Source organism: Somniosus microcephalus, chromosome 19, assembly GCF_052327205.1.
Source record: "Somniosus microcephalus isolate GS21.2 chromosome 19, FLI_Smic_1.0, whole genome shotgun sequence".
NCBI lineage: Eukaryota > Metazoa > Chordata > Chondrichthyes > Squaliformes > Somniosidae > Somniosus > Somniosus microcephalus.
In genome coordinates, this window is record NC_141005.1 from 18076466 (window position 1) to 18090427 (window position 13962).

The following is a 13962-nucleotide window of genomic DNA, read 5'->3' on the forward strand; positions in this document are numbered from 1 at the left end:
AAGCGCCGGGGGACGTTTTACTACGTTAAAGGTGCTATATAAATACAAGTTGTTGTTGTTGTGTAGTCCCCCTTGAAATGTAGGAAATTAGCTAGGCTATGCGGGAATTTAAACACGACGATGAGAATTTTAAATTTGATGCATTAGGGGGATCAGGCGTGATGGGTGAGATGGATTTGGCTGAGGATAGCTTTATGGGCGGCAGAGTTATGGAGGGGAGAGGAGGGAAGGCTGGCCAAGAAATCTTGGAATAGTTAAGTGTGGAGGTGCCAAAGGCATGGATGAGGGTTTCAGCAGCAATGGGAAGGGGCGGAGGTGGCCAATGTTCTGTAGGTGGAAGTAGGTGGTCTTTGTGAGGGATAAGATATAGGGTCAGAAGCTCAGCTAGGGGTCACAAAAAGTCTGATTCAACCTGAGACACTGGCCAAGGAGGGGGATAGAATCGTGGAAATTGCATCTTATCTAGGACTGGATGTCAAACACGCAGTCTGATAACGCAGAGGCAGTGGAGGAGTCAAGAGAGGCGGTGGAGAGGTAGAATCACAGAATCACAGAAACCCCACAGTGCAGATAGAGGCCATTTCGGCCCATCGAGCCTGCACGGTGGCATAGTGGTTAGCACTGTTGTCTCACAGCGCCAGGGACCCGGGTTCGAATCCGGCCTCGGGTGACTGTCGTGTGGAGTTTGCACATTCTCCCCGTGTTTGCGTGGGTTTCCTCCGGGTGCTCCGGTTTCCTCCCACAGTCCAAAGATGTGCAGGTTAGGTTGATTGGCTATGATAAATTGACCCTTAGTGTTAGGGGGATTAAGTACATGGGGTTACGGGGATAGGGTGGGATATGTGTTGGTGCAGGGGTTACAGGGATCGGGTGGGGTATCATCAGCATACACATGGAAGCTGACCCCATATCTTTGGATTATGTTGCCAAGAAGCGGCATGTAGCTGAGAAAGAGGAGGGGGAGGGGGGTTGCCAAGGATAGATCCTTCGGGGGTTCAAGATATAATGGTACGTGGGGCGTAAAGAGAAGTCACTGCTGGAGATGCTCTGGCTACGATTGGATAGGTAAGAATGGAACCAAACAAGGGCAGTCCCACCCAGCTGGACAACAGAGAAGAGTTATTGGAGGAGGATGGTGTGATCGACCGTGTCAAAGGTTGCTGAGAGATGATGAAGGATGCGGAGGAATAGTACACCATAGTCACAGTCACAGAGAAAGTCATTAGGGAATTTGATTAAGGCCGTTTCAGTGCTGTGGCAGGGGCGGAAACCTGATTAGAGAGATTCAAACATGGAGTTGCGGGAAAGTTGGACACAGATTTGAGAGGTAACAACATGTTAAAGAACCTTGGAGATGAAAGGGAGATTGGAGATGAGACGGGAACTTGCAAGGAAAAGGGGGCTGAGTGTGGATCTTTTAAGAAGGGGGGTGGGGTGATGGCAGTTTTGAAAGGGAGGGGACAGCACCTGAAGAGAGGGAACCATTTACAATGTCAACTAGCATGGGGGCCAGGAAGGGAGGTTGGGTTGTTAGCAATTTAGTGGGAATGGGATTGAGGGAGCAGTAGGTCAATCTCGTAGACAAGGCAAGCTCGTTGTGGGCATGAGGGGGACGTGGGACAGCAAATAGAGAAAGACGTGGGTTCAGGGCTAGGGCGGGGTGGGTGCCTTGGAGATGGTTTAGCTTGGTGGGCAAACAAAATGGATGGCCTCAATCTTAGTGACAAAGAAGTCTGTGATCTTTTCACACTTTTTACTGGAGAGCTTTAACGAGACAGATGTTAGTGGAGAAAAAAAGTTGGGTGATATCTTTGCTTTCCAGAATAATCTTGGAGTAGTGAACGGTTCTGGCAGAGGAGAGCCAGGCCTGATAGTGTTTGATGTGGCCTAGCCAGATGTCGTGATGGATGGCTAAACCAGTTGTACATCAGATATGCTCAAGTCTGTGTCTCTTGGGAGTTTAGGGAGCAAAGAGGTGGGCCATACCAGGGGGAATGATCAGGATGGGGAAAGAGTAAGGGTTTTACTGGGGGCAAGAGCATCAAAGGTGGCGGTGAAGGAGTGGTTGACCAGATCAATATCTGCAGAAATACTTTGGCAAACGGAGAACCAAAGGCTAGCCAGTTGTGAGTTTTGAAAGTGCTGCTGTAAGTGACTTGGGGTGAAGATGCAGACAGTAGCAGGTTAGGGGGATGTGGGTGGTGAGGAATACAAGAGGTTGGAGATGGCCTTATCTGTGATCAGGACCATGGGAGTAGAGACCACATGAGGTGGCAAGGTCAAAGGGGTGGCCATGAATAAGGGGGTGGAGAGTTTAAATGGGGGGAGAGGTTGAGAGAGGACAGAAGAGCAGTAAAGTCAGAGAGGGCAAGATGAGTTGAGACGGAGATTGGAATCACGAGTATGCGGCAATGGCTGAGGGAGGAAAGGAAGGAGGTTATCTCGATGACGACCCTCCAATTTTTTTTTTTCGACCCTTAATTAATGGGGGGTTTTCTTTTACGCAGCCCCATAGCTGGGGGTGACCATCACCACCCCATTACTGGGGTGTGACTACGCTTGATCTTAGTCAAAAGGCCAAGAAGCGACCCTCCAATGCTCCCTTTAAACTCTACCGCCGTGCGACACCCTGAAGCTCCCGCGCAGCCGGTGAGCCAGCTTTTAAATAGAAAAACTGCACATGCACGGAATGTTGAATTGTCCGCGCTGCCCGTTAAAAGGAGCGGTGGGGGCCAAGAAAAAAAAATTATAGGGAACGTTGCTACCCTCCCCTTTATATTTGTTGTCAGATGAAGTATTTCTTAGGTGCGCTGCGTTTCACTGTTTCTACAATACAAAAGTGCTACTTTGGCTGTGGTGCTTTGGCATGTCCCGAGGTCATGATAGGCACTATATAAATACAAATTCTTCCAGAGACATGGCACTCAGAAACCATCCTAGGCACTTAGTTTACTGGAACAGGAGGCTTTGATCCAATGGCAGATTCATTGACCCATTTTTTGCGGGTCTTTTTGTGGTTTCCTGCAGGACTGGGTCACTTCTACTTAGGAGTGAAGCCAACAGTGAGAAAACCGCGTGTCAGCACTTGGCCGCATTTCCTGAATGTAAAAGCACTTTAACTGGGAGTTCAATGGAAGTGTTCAGGTCTCTCTGGGATTACTGGTTCCGCACCATCATCACCTACTTAAGCAAAGATTTGTCTCCTGACCTCCCCCACCCTCTTGACAAAGAACTGCATCACAATGAAAGGGGAGGATTGTCCAAGCAGTTAACTAAATTATAAGGATCAGGGGCCTTGCATTAAACTCGAGAGCAAAAATAAATCTTCCATTTACCACAGAACTTCAGTCTCGCTTTAAAGTCTTTCTTAAAAACAATTAGCGATTTAAAATGAACAGGTTAATTCTTCTTATCGTGTCCACGGACAGTCTATACATAGCCCAGCCAGAACTGGACACATTTTTGCGCCTTGTTGTTGGATTCGGCAAGATCTGCAACAGTGCAGGGTTCCTCTAACGATGGGCATTGCAGGAGATGTTGCATAGTCTGTGCCTCATAGAGTCATAGAGTCATAGAGTTTTACAGCACAGAAAGAGGCCCTTCGGCCCATCGTGTCTGCGCCGCCCATCCATCCCTGTCCAGTCTAATCCCATTTTCCAGCATTTGGTCCATAGCCTTGTATGCAATGGCATTTCAAGTGCTCATCCAAATGCTTCTTGAATGTTGTGAGGGTTCCTGCCTCCACCACCCTTTTAGGCATTGAGTTCCACATTCCAACCACCCTCTGGGTGAAAAAGTTCCTCCTCAAATCCCCTCTAAATCTCCTGCCCCTTACCCTGAATCTATGCCCCCTTGTTATTGACCCCCCCACTAAGGGGAAAAGTTCCTCTTTATCTACCCTATCTATGCCCCTCATTATTTTGTACACCTCAATCAGGTCCCCCCTCAGCCTTCTCTGCTCCAAGGAAAACAACTCCAGCCTGTCCAGCCTCTCTTCATAGCTCAGTTCCACATTCACAAGTTGTCGGGCTGGTTGAATATCCCCATTTGCTTAGTGACACCTTTGAGCAACCTACACCGGTCCTAAGTCTGTTGAGGCACTTCCAGATTGCCCAGTTGCAATTAACTCCTGGGGAGTTAATTAATGCCTGTTAAACAGTGGAGAGAGGAATTTGATGCATGGCTGACAGGCCAGTGTGCATTTATAAACTTTTTACTGTTTAAAGAATATTTTAATATATTTTTTGTGCCAATTTCCCCCCTCCTCTCGTGAAGGCAGTGGCTCTATGGTGTGTGCAAAGGGCCTTCCTCCGAATAAGGTTAAAATTCAGCTTAAATGAATAGTGGAGAATGGGCTGTGCTGTATTAGGATGCTGAAGGACTTCTTTGGTCTGAAGCTCAAAGTCTGTTGGTTGACTTCATTCGGTCAGTCTCTCGTTAGTACCGTGCAGCCCTCCTGTACCTTCAGTTTGTTAACTCTTTCAGGCACGGGCTTAATGTTGCTGTTTCACAGCCACGGACAACGGCCGCCCACCAGTAAGAGCGAACCCCGACGCACTGAAAGGGAACGAGCGGCTCACGGCCCATCATAGGTTAGCGAGTCTCACGAGAACATCCACTGCCTGGTCTGACCATCTCTGATCGACTTAGTCAGCGTCAAGTGTTCAACCGATCAGAATCCTACAATTACTGTGCTATCCTCGGAACAAGAGTAGGCCATTTAGCCCCTCGAGCCGATTCCGCCATTCACTGAAGATCATGGATGATCTGTATCTTAACGCCGTCTACCCGCTTTGGTTCCGCAACTCTTACCAAACAAAAATCTATCAACCTCAGGTTTGAAATTTACAATTGACCCCCAAGCCTCAACAGCTTTTTTTTGCGGGGGGAGAGAGTTCCAGATTCATGAGGAAATATTTTTTTCCTCAGCGAGTTGTTGTGATCTGGAATGCGCTGCCGGAAAGGGCGGTGGAAGCAGATTCAATAGTAACTTTCAAAAGGGAATTGGATAAATACTTAAGGGCCGAATGGCCTCCCTCTGTGCTGTATTATTCTACGATTTCCACTACCTTTACAATACGCTCCATGGTCATACAAGGAAAGAATGTATGCCCTTTGTCTCCTCAGGTCATCCCAAATCGCTTCAAATGAATTAACCTAGGACTGAGGTGAGGAGAAATTTCTTCACTCAAGAGGGTGGTGAGTCTTTGGAATTCTCTACCCCAGAGGGGTGTGGAGGCTCAGTCGTTGAGTATATTCAAGACAGAGAGCGATAGATTTTTGGATACTAAGGGAATCAAGGGATATGGGGATTGGGCGGGAAGGTGGAGATGAGATAGAAGATCAGCCATGATCTTATTGAATGGCGGAGCAGGCTCGAGGGGCCGAATGGCCGACTCCTGCTCCTATTTCTATGTTCTCATAATTACTTTTGAAGTGTAGTTACTGTTATGCAGACAAATGCAATGAGGTGAATGAGCAGTTAAATTTTTTTTTGATGCTGTTGCTTGAGGGCCACATGTTGGACCGAATTCCCTTCCCTTCCTTCAAAAAATTGCCGCTGCATCTCTTGCATCCACCTGCCTAATAGAGACAACAAGATTTAGCCCGCCAGCACTCACTGTCTCAGTTCACACACGGAGAGTGCGTGAGATACCAGAAGACAACTGCTGCACGTGAACACTATTCCAGCAAAGAATTTGGAGAGGAGGGTAGAAGAGTAAGGAAAAAGGTGGTCTTGCCAAGATACTGGTTTTTAATACAAAACTTTTCTGACTGTCGACATGTATTTTTACAGCACTTTGTAACACATCACAGTTCTAATTGAACCACTCCTCAGATTTATTTAACAAAAAAAGTCTGAAATATACATAAATAGATTCAATCTGTATTTACAGGTTCTGTATGTCTACAAATTCTGTACATTGTTTTATTCTAAAGTGCATGACTAGAGATAATGTGTGCGACGTTACCTTTGGACTCTAACCTAGAAATTACACTGTGTGATATTAATGTTTAAAGTGTTTATGAAATTACTTTGTCCCCAAAAATTACCAATAAAATAATTTCATATTAGCATTGAAATACTGGTACACCAATATCACAGTGTAATGTCTAGGCTGGTATTGCTGTCAATAGGTGACACTTGGGAGTGATTGGCCTGAATAAATATGTATTCAATTGATTATTCTTGGCTCCCAGAGCCTACCAGTGCCACGAGGGTCAAAGCGTTTTGACTCTCGTGATTTGGTGAGCTTTAACCGTCGGAACTGATCACTCGCCAGCTTGTCTTCCATTTGCACTTCCCCGATCTCAACCATAACACGCTGGGGGGAAAGGTTGACCATTCGCTCCACGCATACTACTGTCTCAACTCGCATACGTCTCTGCGTCAGCTCCAGTAGATTTACACTGTAAACTGGGTAAATCCCATGGTGGCAGAGCAGACAGTGTATCTGTACCTCACACACCTGTTTCTATGGTGCAATTCGCCCGGTCAATGACTGTGTACAGTTGATGATCTGCTCGATTGCCAACTTTTTTACACAGCATGCATTCCGCGCACCTCATTCGAGTCACTGACACCAGATGCTCACACTGAGGAACCGTGGCATATTTGGCCCTCTAAGCGGCCATACTGACTAAACATTTTTGGTTCTAAAGCACTTTACGAGTGAGCCTCACCATCAGGGGCATCGTTCACAGAATGTGCCTCACTATCAGGACCCCCGTTAAAGATTGAGTCTCACCATTAGGACCCCCTGTTAAAGAGCATGTCCCACCATGAAGAGCCCTGTTAACGATTGAGTCCCGCCGTCAAGATCCCCAATTAAACACTGGGTCCCACCATCAGGACTTCCCTGTTAAAGAGTGAGTCCCACCATCAGGGCTATCAAGCTGTTGCAAACTGGTTAAACTATTGAGGTTTACAAGAAGCCCTGATGGTGCACCGTGCACGCCCCTCTTTAAGATGTAACTTGCTTTACGTGTAGCCAATGGCCATGAAAGGTGCGCGCAACACACCGACCCCGTGCTCGTTGCACGACAGCGGACGATTGTCCTGAGAACATTTCAGGATCACGGAGAACTCGGTTGTCCCACCGCCGTCCTTAAGGTGCGCCTCCTTCATCATCTTGAATAGGAACAACGTGTCGAAGGCCAGCTCGGACTCATCGCCCTTGTGCCAGGTGATGTTTCTGCAACACATGAGCGGAGAAGAGATGTAAGCAACGGCTAAATAATGGGACTCAGCTTCCTGGACTCACCCTCCAGTTTCCCGACGCGACGCGGAGATATTTAGTGGAATCTATACTTTCGCACTTAGGACAGAGGCAGAAAAATCAGAGCATCTCCCCCACCCAAATTTGAGGAAGCTTAGTCTCAATGAAACACATGCACAGCCCTAGCCCTAGAACGACATTGATGGAGGACAGGTAGCGGATTGCCCACTTGTCTACTCAGCTGGGTTGACTTTTAGAACAATCAAAGGAAGGAAGTAAATTCCAATCAGTCAGTGTGACCAATTAGTGCCCGTTCATCATTGGGGTCTCTTGGAGTAGAGTGGGTTCCAGCTGAAGGAATTCCAGAACCAAGTCAAAATGTTTGTGGCAGATTCAGGCTCGGGCACTGGCAATGATTTGACCAGCCAGCCTGGAGTATTTTTCAGTCCTGCCCCTGGGGGTTGTGCTTCTTCCCACTAAGCTCCAGATAGGAACATAAGAAATAGGAGCAGGAGTCGGCCATTCGGCCATTCAGTAAGATCATGGCTGATCTGATCTTGGCCTCAACTCCACTTTCCCGCTCTCTCCCCATACCCCTCGACTCCCCTGTAGCTCAAATGTCTGTCAATCTCTGCCTTGAATATATTCAGTGACTCCGCCTCCACAGCTCTCTGGGGTAGAGGATTCCAAAGATTCACGACCCTCTGAGAGAAGAAATTCCTCCGCATCTCTGTTTTAAATGGGCGACCCTTGCCTAATGAGGAGGCCCTTATTGGACAAATGGGAAGCCTACCGGTGTTCTACGCTGGTAAGCTGCCCAGTTTTAATTGTTCAGTGCTCCTGTACATACTTGGGGTGGGGGGGTGGGGGAGAGGGGGGTCACAAAGGCTTGGTTCTGCTAATCAGCTCTCTAGACTTGGGATGTATCACTCCGGGAGAGTGTGCAGTCCACATCAGGCAAACACAAACTCTTGCCTAAGTGAATGTCTCAACAGCTTGGTTGGGAGGCTCTCAAACATGGCAATGGGTATCTGTGTCCTTCAGACAGCCGAGTCACCAAAATAAAATGAACCCCTCAGTCTGCCCCTGAACATGTAAATCAGCACACATTCCTGTCCCCTGCCAGGGACTTTACACTTACAACAGGCAGCCAGAAAAAGCAGAGAAGTTACCATACTCCAGCAATGTGACCCAATCAATTAAAAAATAAAACATTAGTTATTCTTCCTAGAATTTTAACCCCTCCCTCCTTGAGCTACAGCTCCACAGGCACAGGGTCCACTCTAGTACCCTGTCCAAGGACCATTATTCATGTATAACTATTGACAAGGAATGTTGGCAGACTATTTGAGCAGGTAAGGCATCACAGCCTAGCCCAATCGGACTTCACCTGACATACACACACATTTCCACCAGCAGTTTTTCAGGATTGTGAGCGGAAGCTTGTCTGACTGGATTTTCTCTACCCCAGGGGATTGAGACTAATTGCAGTCCCGGTCTTTGTGCTGAATTTGCTGCTGGGAAATCAAAGCCTGGGATCCTCCTTGTCCGCATGGCTCAGCAACCCACTGGATAAATTGCTGGTGACATTGGTGGTTAGTTCAGTTACTGGTCTAAGATTAACATAGTTTGTTATCTCCTTACCGTGTGGTTGTGCTAACAGTGATGCCCTGCATTTTCGCTCTGATCTCTGCCTCCAGCACCACTCTGTCTGGATTGGCAATGTGCAGGTGCAGCTGTGCTCTGAGTAAATTCAGATTCAAATACTCTGGTCTCAGGAAGAACTCCATCTCCCTTCCATCATCTGGGAAACAAGAAATGCGTTTGTGAGACTTTGCTCTCGAGCACGTTGCTTCATTCAAAACAACTCGGATCTAGCTAACTATATATAAGACATTTTAAAACTTTGAAATTAAGCAGAACCCATTGCATCCAACTGCAGTTGACCAGGATGAGTCTAAAAGCGTTTTTAAAAAGAAAGTAAACCTTTGCATTCACATTGTACATAATCAAACCAAAGTGGCCCATCAGTTCCTCTCCCTACAAGAAGGTAATGAGATCAGAAATTTATTGTGTGTGTGGGGGAGGGGGGAAGAGGGAAAAGAAGTGGTTGCTTTTAATAACAGAAAATGCTGGAAAAACTCAGCAGGCCAGGCAACATCCGTAGAGGGATGTTCTACAGAAGGGTTTCGACCCGAAACGTTGACTCTATTTCTCTCTCCGCGGATGTTGCCTGGCCTGCTGAGTTTTTCCAGCATTTTCTGTTGTTATTTCGGATTTCCAGCATCCGCAGTATTTTGCTATCGTGGTTGCTTTTAATGTTTTAATAATTAATATTTAGTGATTGGAGCAGCCATTGGGCACAACCCTACATTCACCACAGTTCTTGAATCTCACATCTGGTAGCAATTCTCAGGGGGCACATGTTACAATAAATACTATAGTAGAGATTAAATTCATCTCCATTAGTTACACCTCGCATCTTGGGTCTATTACTCTGATTACCTATCCCTAAAATACTGAAGACTGGCGATGTTGCAAAAGGTTTCACTCTAGTTAGCTACCAGGCTCTGGGCAAGTTCTTTGTCTAGTTGCTAATCCTTTGTGTTGTGTCGAACCTCTCCTCCTAACACCCACCCCACTAACTAGCTTGACACCAGCACCTACATTTCTTTTTGACTTGTGTAACATGTTTTAAGTGAAATCCCTCCTTCCCACTTCCTTCCACAGTCAGTGGTGGAGATCTGCGGCATCACAGCCTTGTTGGCTGGAACCTAAACCTCTCTTTTCTTGCTTGGTCTCTCCCCATCTTCAAAACAACCCCATGCAGAACCTCTACTTTCAACCTCCCCTTCACTCAGTCACTCACCCAGCTGACTTTCAATTCCTCCTCCAGGTCTGAATCCACCCCAATCCCTCAGAGATACATTGGGATACTTTTCCACATTAAGTTAAGTTCTTTTTTTAAAAAATCTGCTTGCCCCTGGTAACAATTTAGAGCATTAACTCCACCCACCATCACTATCCACTTCTCACACATTGTGAGAGAATGACAATTTTAATCATTCCGCTTGTAATTTATAAATCAACTATTAACCAACAGGGGACATATTGCTGAGAAATGACTGGCAGCGTGAATGGTTTAAGTGTACCCTACTGTTAGGGTCTCTCTGATTCTAACTCTCCTGCGCCTTTTCAATTTTTCCTGTAAAAGGCTGCTGCTTTACCTAGGAAAGTATCTCCCCTCCCTTTTCTCATTTCCCAGAAGTTGAAAATGGCACAATCACTTTACATAAAATTAAAAAATTAAATCAAGAGGAATAACTAACACTAATATTTTATAACAGTTACAAAAATCACTTCCTCTCAGTCTTTTCTTCATAGAATTGTAGAACTTTACGGCACAGGAGGCCATTCAGACCATCGAGTCTGTGCCATCCGAAAGAGCTATCCAGCCTAATCCCACTTTCCAGCTCTTGGTCCGTAGCCCTGTAGAGCTAGGAGGCATAGTCTCAGGATAGGGCATTTAGGACCGAGATGAGGAGGAATTTCTTCACTCAGAGGGTTGTGAATCTTTGGAATTCTCTGCCCCAGAGGGCTGTGAATGCGGAGTCTTTGAGTATATTCAAGGCTGAGATAGATAGATTTTTGGACTCTAGGGGAATCAAGGGATATGGAGATCAGGCGAGAAAGTGGAGTTGAGGTCGATGATAAGCCATGATCTTATTAAATGGCGCAGCAGGCTCGAGGGGCTGCATGGCCGACTCCTGTTCCTATTTCTTATGTTCTTATGTTTCCGGCACTTCAAGTGCATTTTTAAATGCGATGAGGGTTTCTGCCTCTACCACCCTTTCAGGTAATGAGTTCCAGACCCCCACCACCCTCTGGGTGAAAAACAGTTCTCCTCAACTCCCCTCTAATCCTTCTACTTTAAATCTATGCCCCCTGGTTATTGACCTCTTTAAGGGCCTTCCTATCCACTCCTATCTAGGCCCCTCATAATTTTATACCTCAATTATATCTTGCTTCTACATCCTGCAGGTTTTTGAAACGTAAGTTGGAAGTCACTTAACCACAACTTCTTGCTTTATCCCATCTGTTTCCAACTAATGTCCTGAACTAATGGTTTCTTAACAAAAAACAGAACACACTTTCGCTCTACACACGTGTTGGTTGTACTTACGTCCAATTAAACGTCCCTGGTAGCCTTTTATCTTTTTACACGGGTATCCAAGTTTGCAACAGCTGTAGAAACGCTTCATGAACATCATCAGGTGCCAAAGTGGGAACACCTTCCAGGGGGGTTCGGTAGAGGCGGTGGTGATCGTGACCCGGTACATGACAGTCTCGGAGAACAGGATCGAGCCGCTGGACATTGTCGACCAGGCCTCGCTCGCCTTGGAACAGTGGGAGTGCCTCCGCCTCATGATTGTCTCTCTCCTGCCCACCCGCTTGTTGTTGCTGCCACTTTCCAGGGGATCTTCCCTCACCTCCATCTCCAAGCTCCCGCTCAGAAAGTCATAGAACAGATCGTCGTCTTCAGATGGGAAGGACCTGGCGCGCCTTCTGGAGTGGACAGGTAGAGCCCAGGGAACTTGGAGGAGACTCAGCAGAATGCAGCAGGTGATGGTAGCTCGAAACATGATCCTTCTCTTTGCATCGAGCGGCTGCTCTGTGCTGGGTAGATAAAAGCCGCTCAACCCCCCAGTTTATAAGCTTCTTGCATGCAGCAGAAACCTTTGAGAGATCTTTAGGACTCAAGGGAGACGGTGATCACCGACGTCTGTAACCTTCAGACAACGCATTTACGGTGGTGCCACAAAGGTGCTGAGCATTCCGAGGGTGTGTCAAGCTCTGGCGTCCACTGATGCAAAAAGAGATTTGCGTATGAATGGGAAGAAAAAGAAATCCATTGACCCACACCAGTGGGAGTAGCCATCACTTAGAGCGACAAATTGCAGCAGGAAAATATGCCAGAAATGTAGGTTTAAAAGACATATTAAAAAAATTAATTAGAGGTAACATCACTTAAGGTTTGAGTTGCAAAGAAAGCCATTTCTTGAAAAGCAGGGATTGAGTAGATATGGTTTCAGAATTATTTACCCAAATCACATTTCAGGAGCACACATCCCAACTCTTGATCTTTATAAACAGAACACGCTGGAAGCCCTCACCAGGTCAGGCTGAGTGTTTCCGACATGTTCTGTTTTTATTTCAGATTTCCAGCATCTCAAATCAAATCAAATCAACTTTTATTGTCATTGTTAGTGCACAAGTGCAGTACAACGAAATGTAGGCTTGCGGCTCCCGAGAGTGTACATTTAGATTAAGACATTTAAACATTCAACATACATTTGTCTTGTAATATATTAACATAAACATAACCATAATAAAGTGCATTGGCAGATGTGCAGGCTTTAGAGTTTATTTGTGGAGTTTAGTAGGATGACAGCCCTGGGAAAGAAGCTGTTCCTAAATCTGGTCGTACGGATGCGAATGCATCTGTAGCGTCTCCCAGATGGCAGGAGGGCGAACAGACTGTGGCTGGGGTGGGTAGGGTCTTTGATGATGGACCGTGACCTCCGTAAACAGCGTTTCTGGTATATGTGCTCTATGGTCGGTAGCCGGGTGCCGGTAATGCGTTGGGCAGTTTTGACTACCCGCTGCAGGGCTTTCCGGTCATAGTAGCTACAGCTGCCATACCATACTGTGATACAGTTCGTCAGGATGCTCTCTATTGTGCAGTGGTAAAAGTTAGAGAGGATCAGGGGTGACAGGTTACATCCCTTCAGCCTCCTTAGGAAATATAGGCGCTGCTGGGCCTTCTTCACCAGAGAGGAGGTATTTTAGTCTTAAACTTTGTATAACTGAGCTGTGTTAATGAAACTGCCCATTTATAGGCTCGGTTTGAATGCAGCGAGTTGTTGTGATCTGGAACTCGCTGCCTGAAAGGGTGGTGGAAGCAGATTCAATAGTAACTTTCAAAAGAGAATTGGATAAATACTTGAAGGGGAAAAAATTGCAGGGCTGTGGGGAAAGAGCAGGGGGAGTGAGACTCATTGGATAGCCCTTTCAAAGAGCCGGCACAGGCACGATGGGCCGAACGGCCTGCTTCTGTGCTGTATCATTCCACGACCAACTAATGATTACCCTCCTTGAGGGGCGGGCTGAAATAAGTGACCTTTCATTTGGGTCTAAGTTGGCAGACCTGGCAATGGGAGATTGCAGGTCTGCCGTTGATGATTGAGTAACCAGGCTGGGTCCATCAATGGGACCTTATCACTGGGGTTATCTCATTGAAACTTATAAAATTCTAACAGGACTAGACAGACTAGATGCAGGAAGGATGTTCCCGATGGCAGGGGAGTCCAGAACCAGGGGTCACAGTCTAAGGATAAGGGGTAAGCCATTTAGGACAGAGATGAGGAGGAATTTCTTCACCCAGAGAGTGGTGAACCTGTGGAATTCTCTGCCACAGAAGGCAGTTGAGGCCAATTCATTAAATATATTCAAGAAGGAGTTGGATATATTTCTTAAGGCTAAAGGGATTAAGGGATATGGGGAGAAGGCAGGGACAGGGTATTAAATTTGAATGATCAGCCATGATCTCATTGAATGGCGGAGCAGACTCGAGGGGCCGAATGGCCTACTCCTGCTCCTATCTTCTATGTTTCTATGGGTAGGGACTTGGGAGTCTTCCTACTTGGCTCCAGATAATCACACAAACCAATACCCTAGTGCA

The 13962-nt window shown here is 46.5% G+C and overlaps 1 protein-coding gene across 1 annotated transcript; it reads right to left on the reverse strand.

The window, feature by feature from the left end:
* Positions 1-5737: 5737 nt before the first annotated feature.
* LOC147103583 (uncharacterized) lies at positions 5738-12769 on the reverse strand. The gene is made up of 3 exons (XM_085962130.1): positions 11404-12769; positions 8865-9024; positions 5738-7196 (listed from the first exon to the last, which is right to left on the reverse strand). The coding sequence occupies exons 1-3, from the start codon at positions 11861-11863 to the stop codon at positions 6983-6985; spliced, it is 834 nt and encodes a 277-aa protein (XP_085818256.1). The 5' UTR covers positions 11864-12769; the 3' UTR covers positions 5738-6982.
* Positions 12770-13962: the final 1193 nt, after the last annotated feature.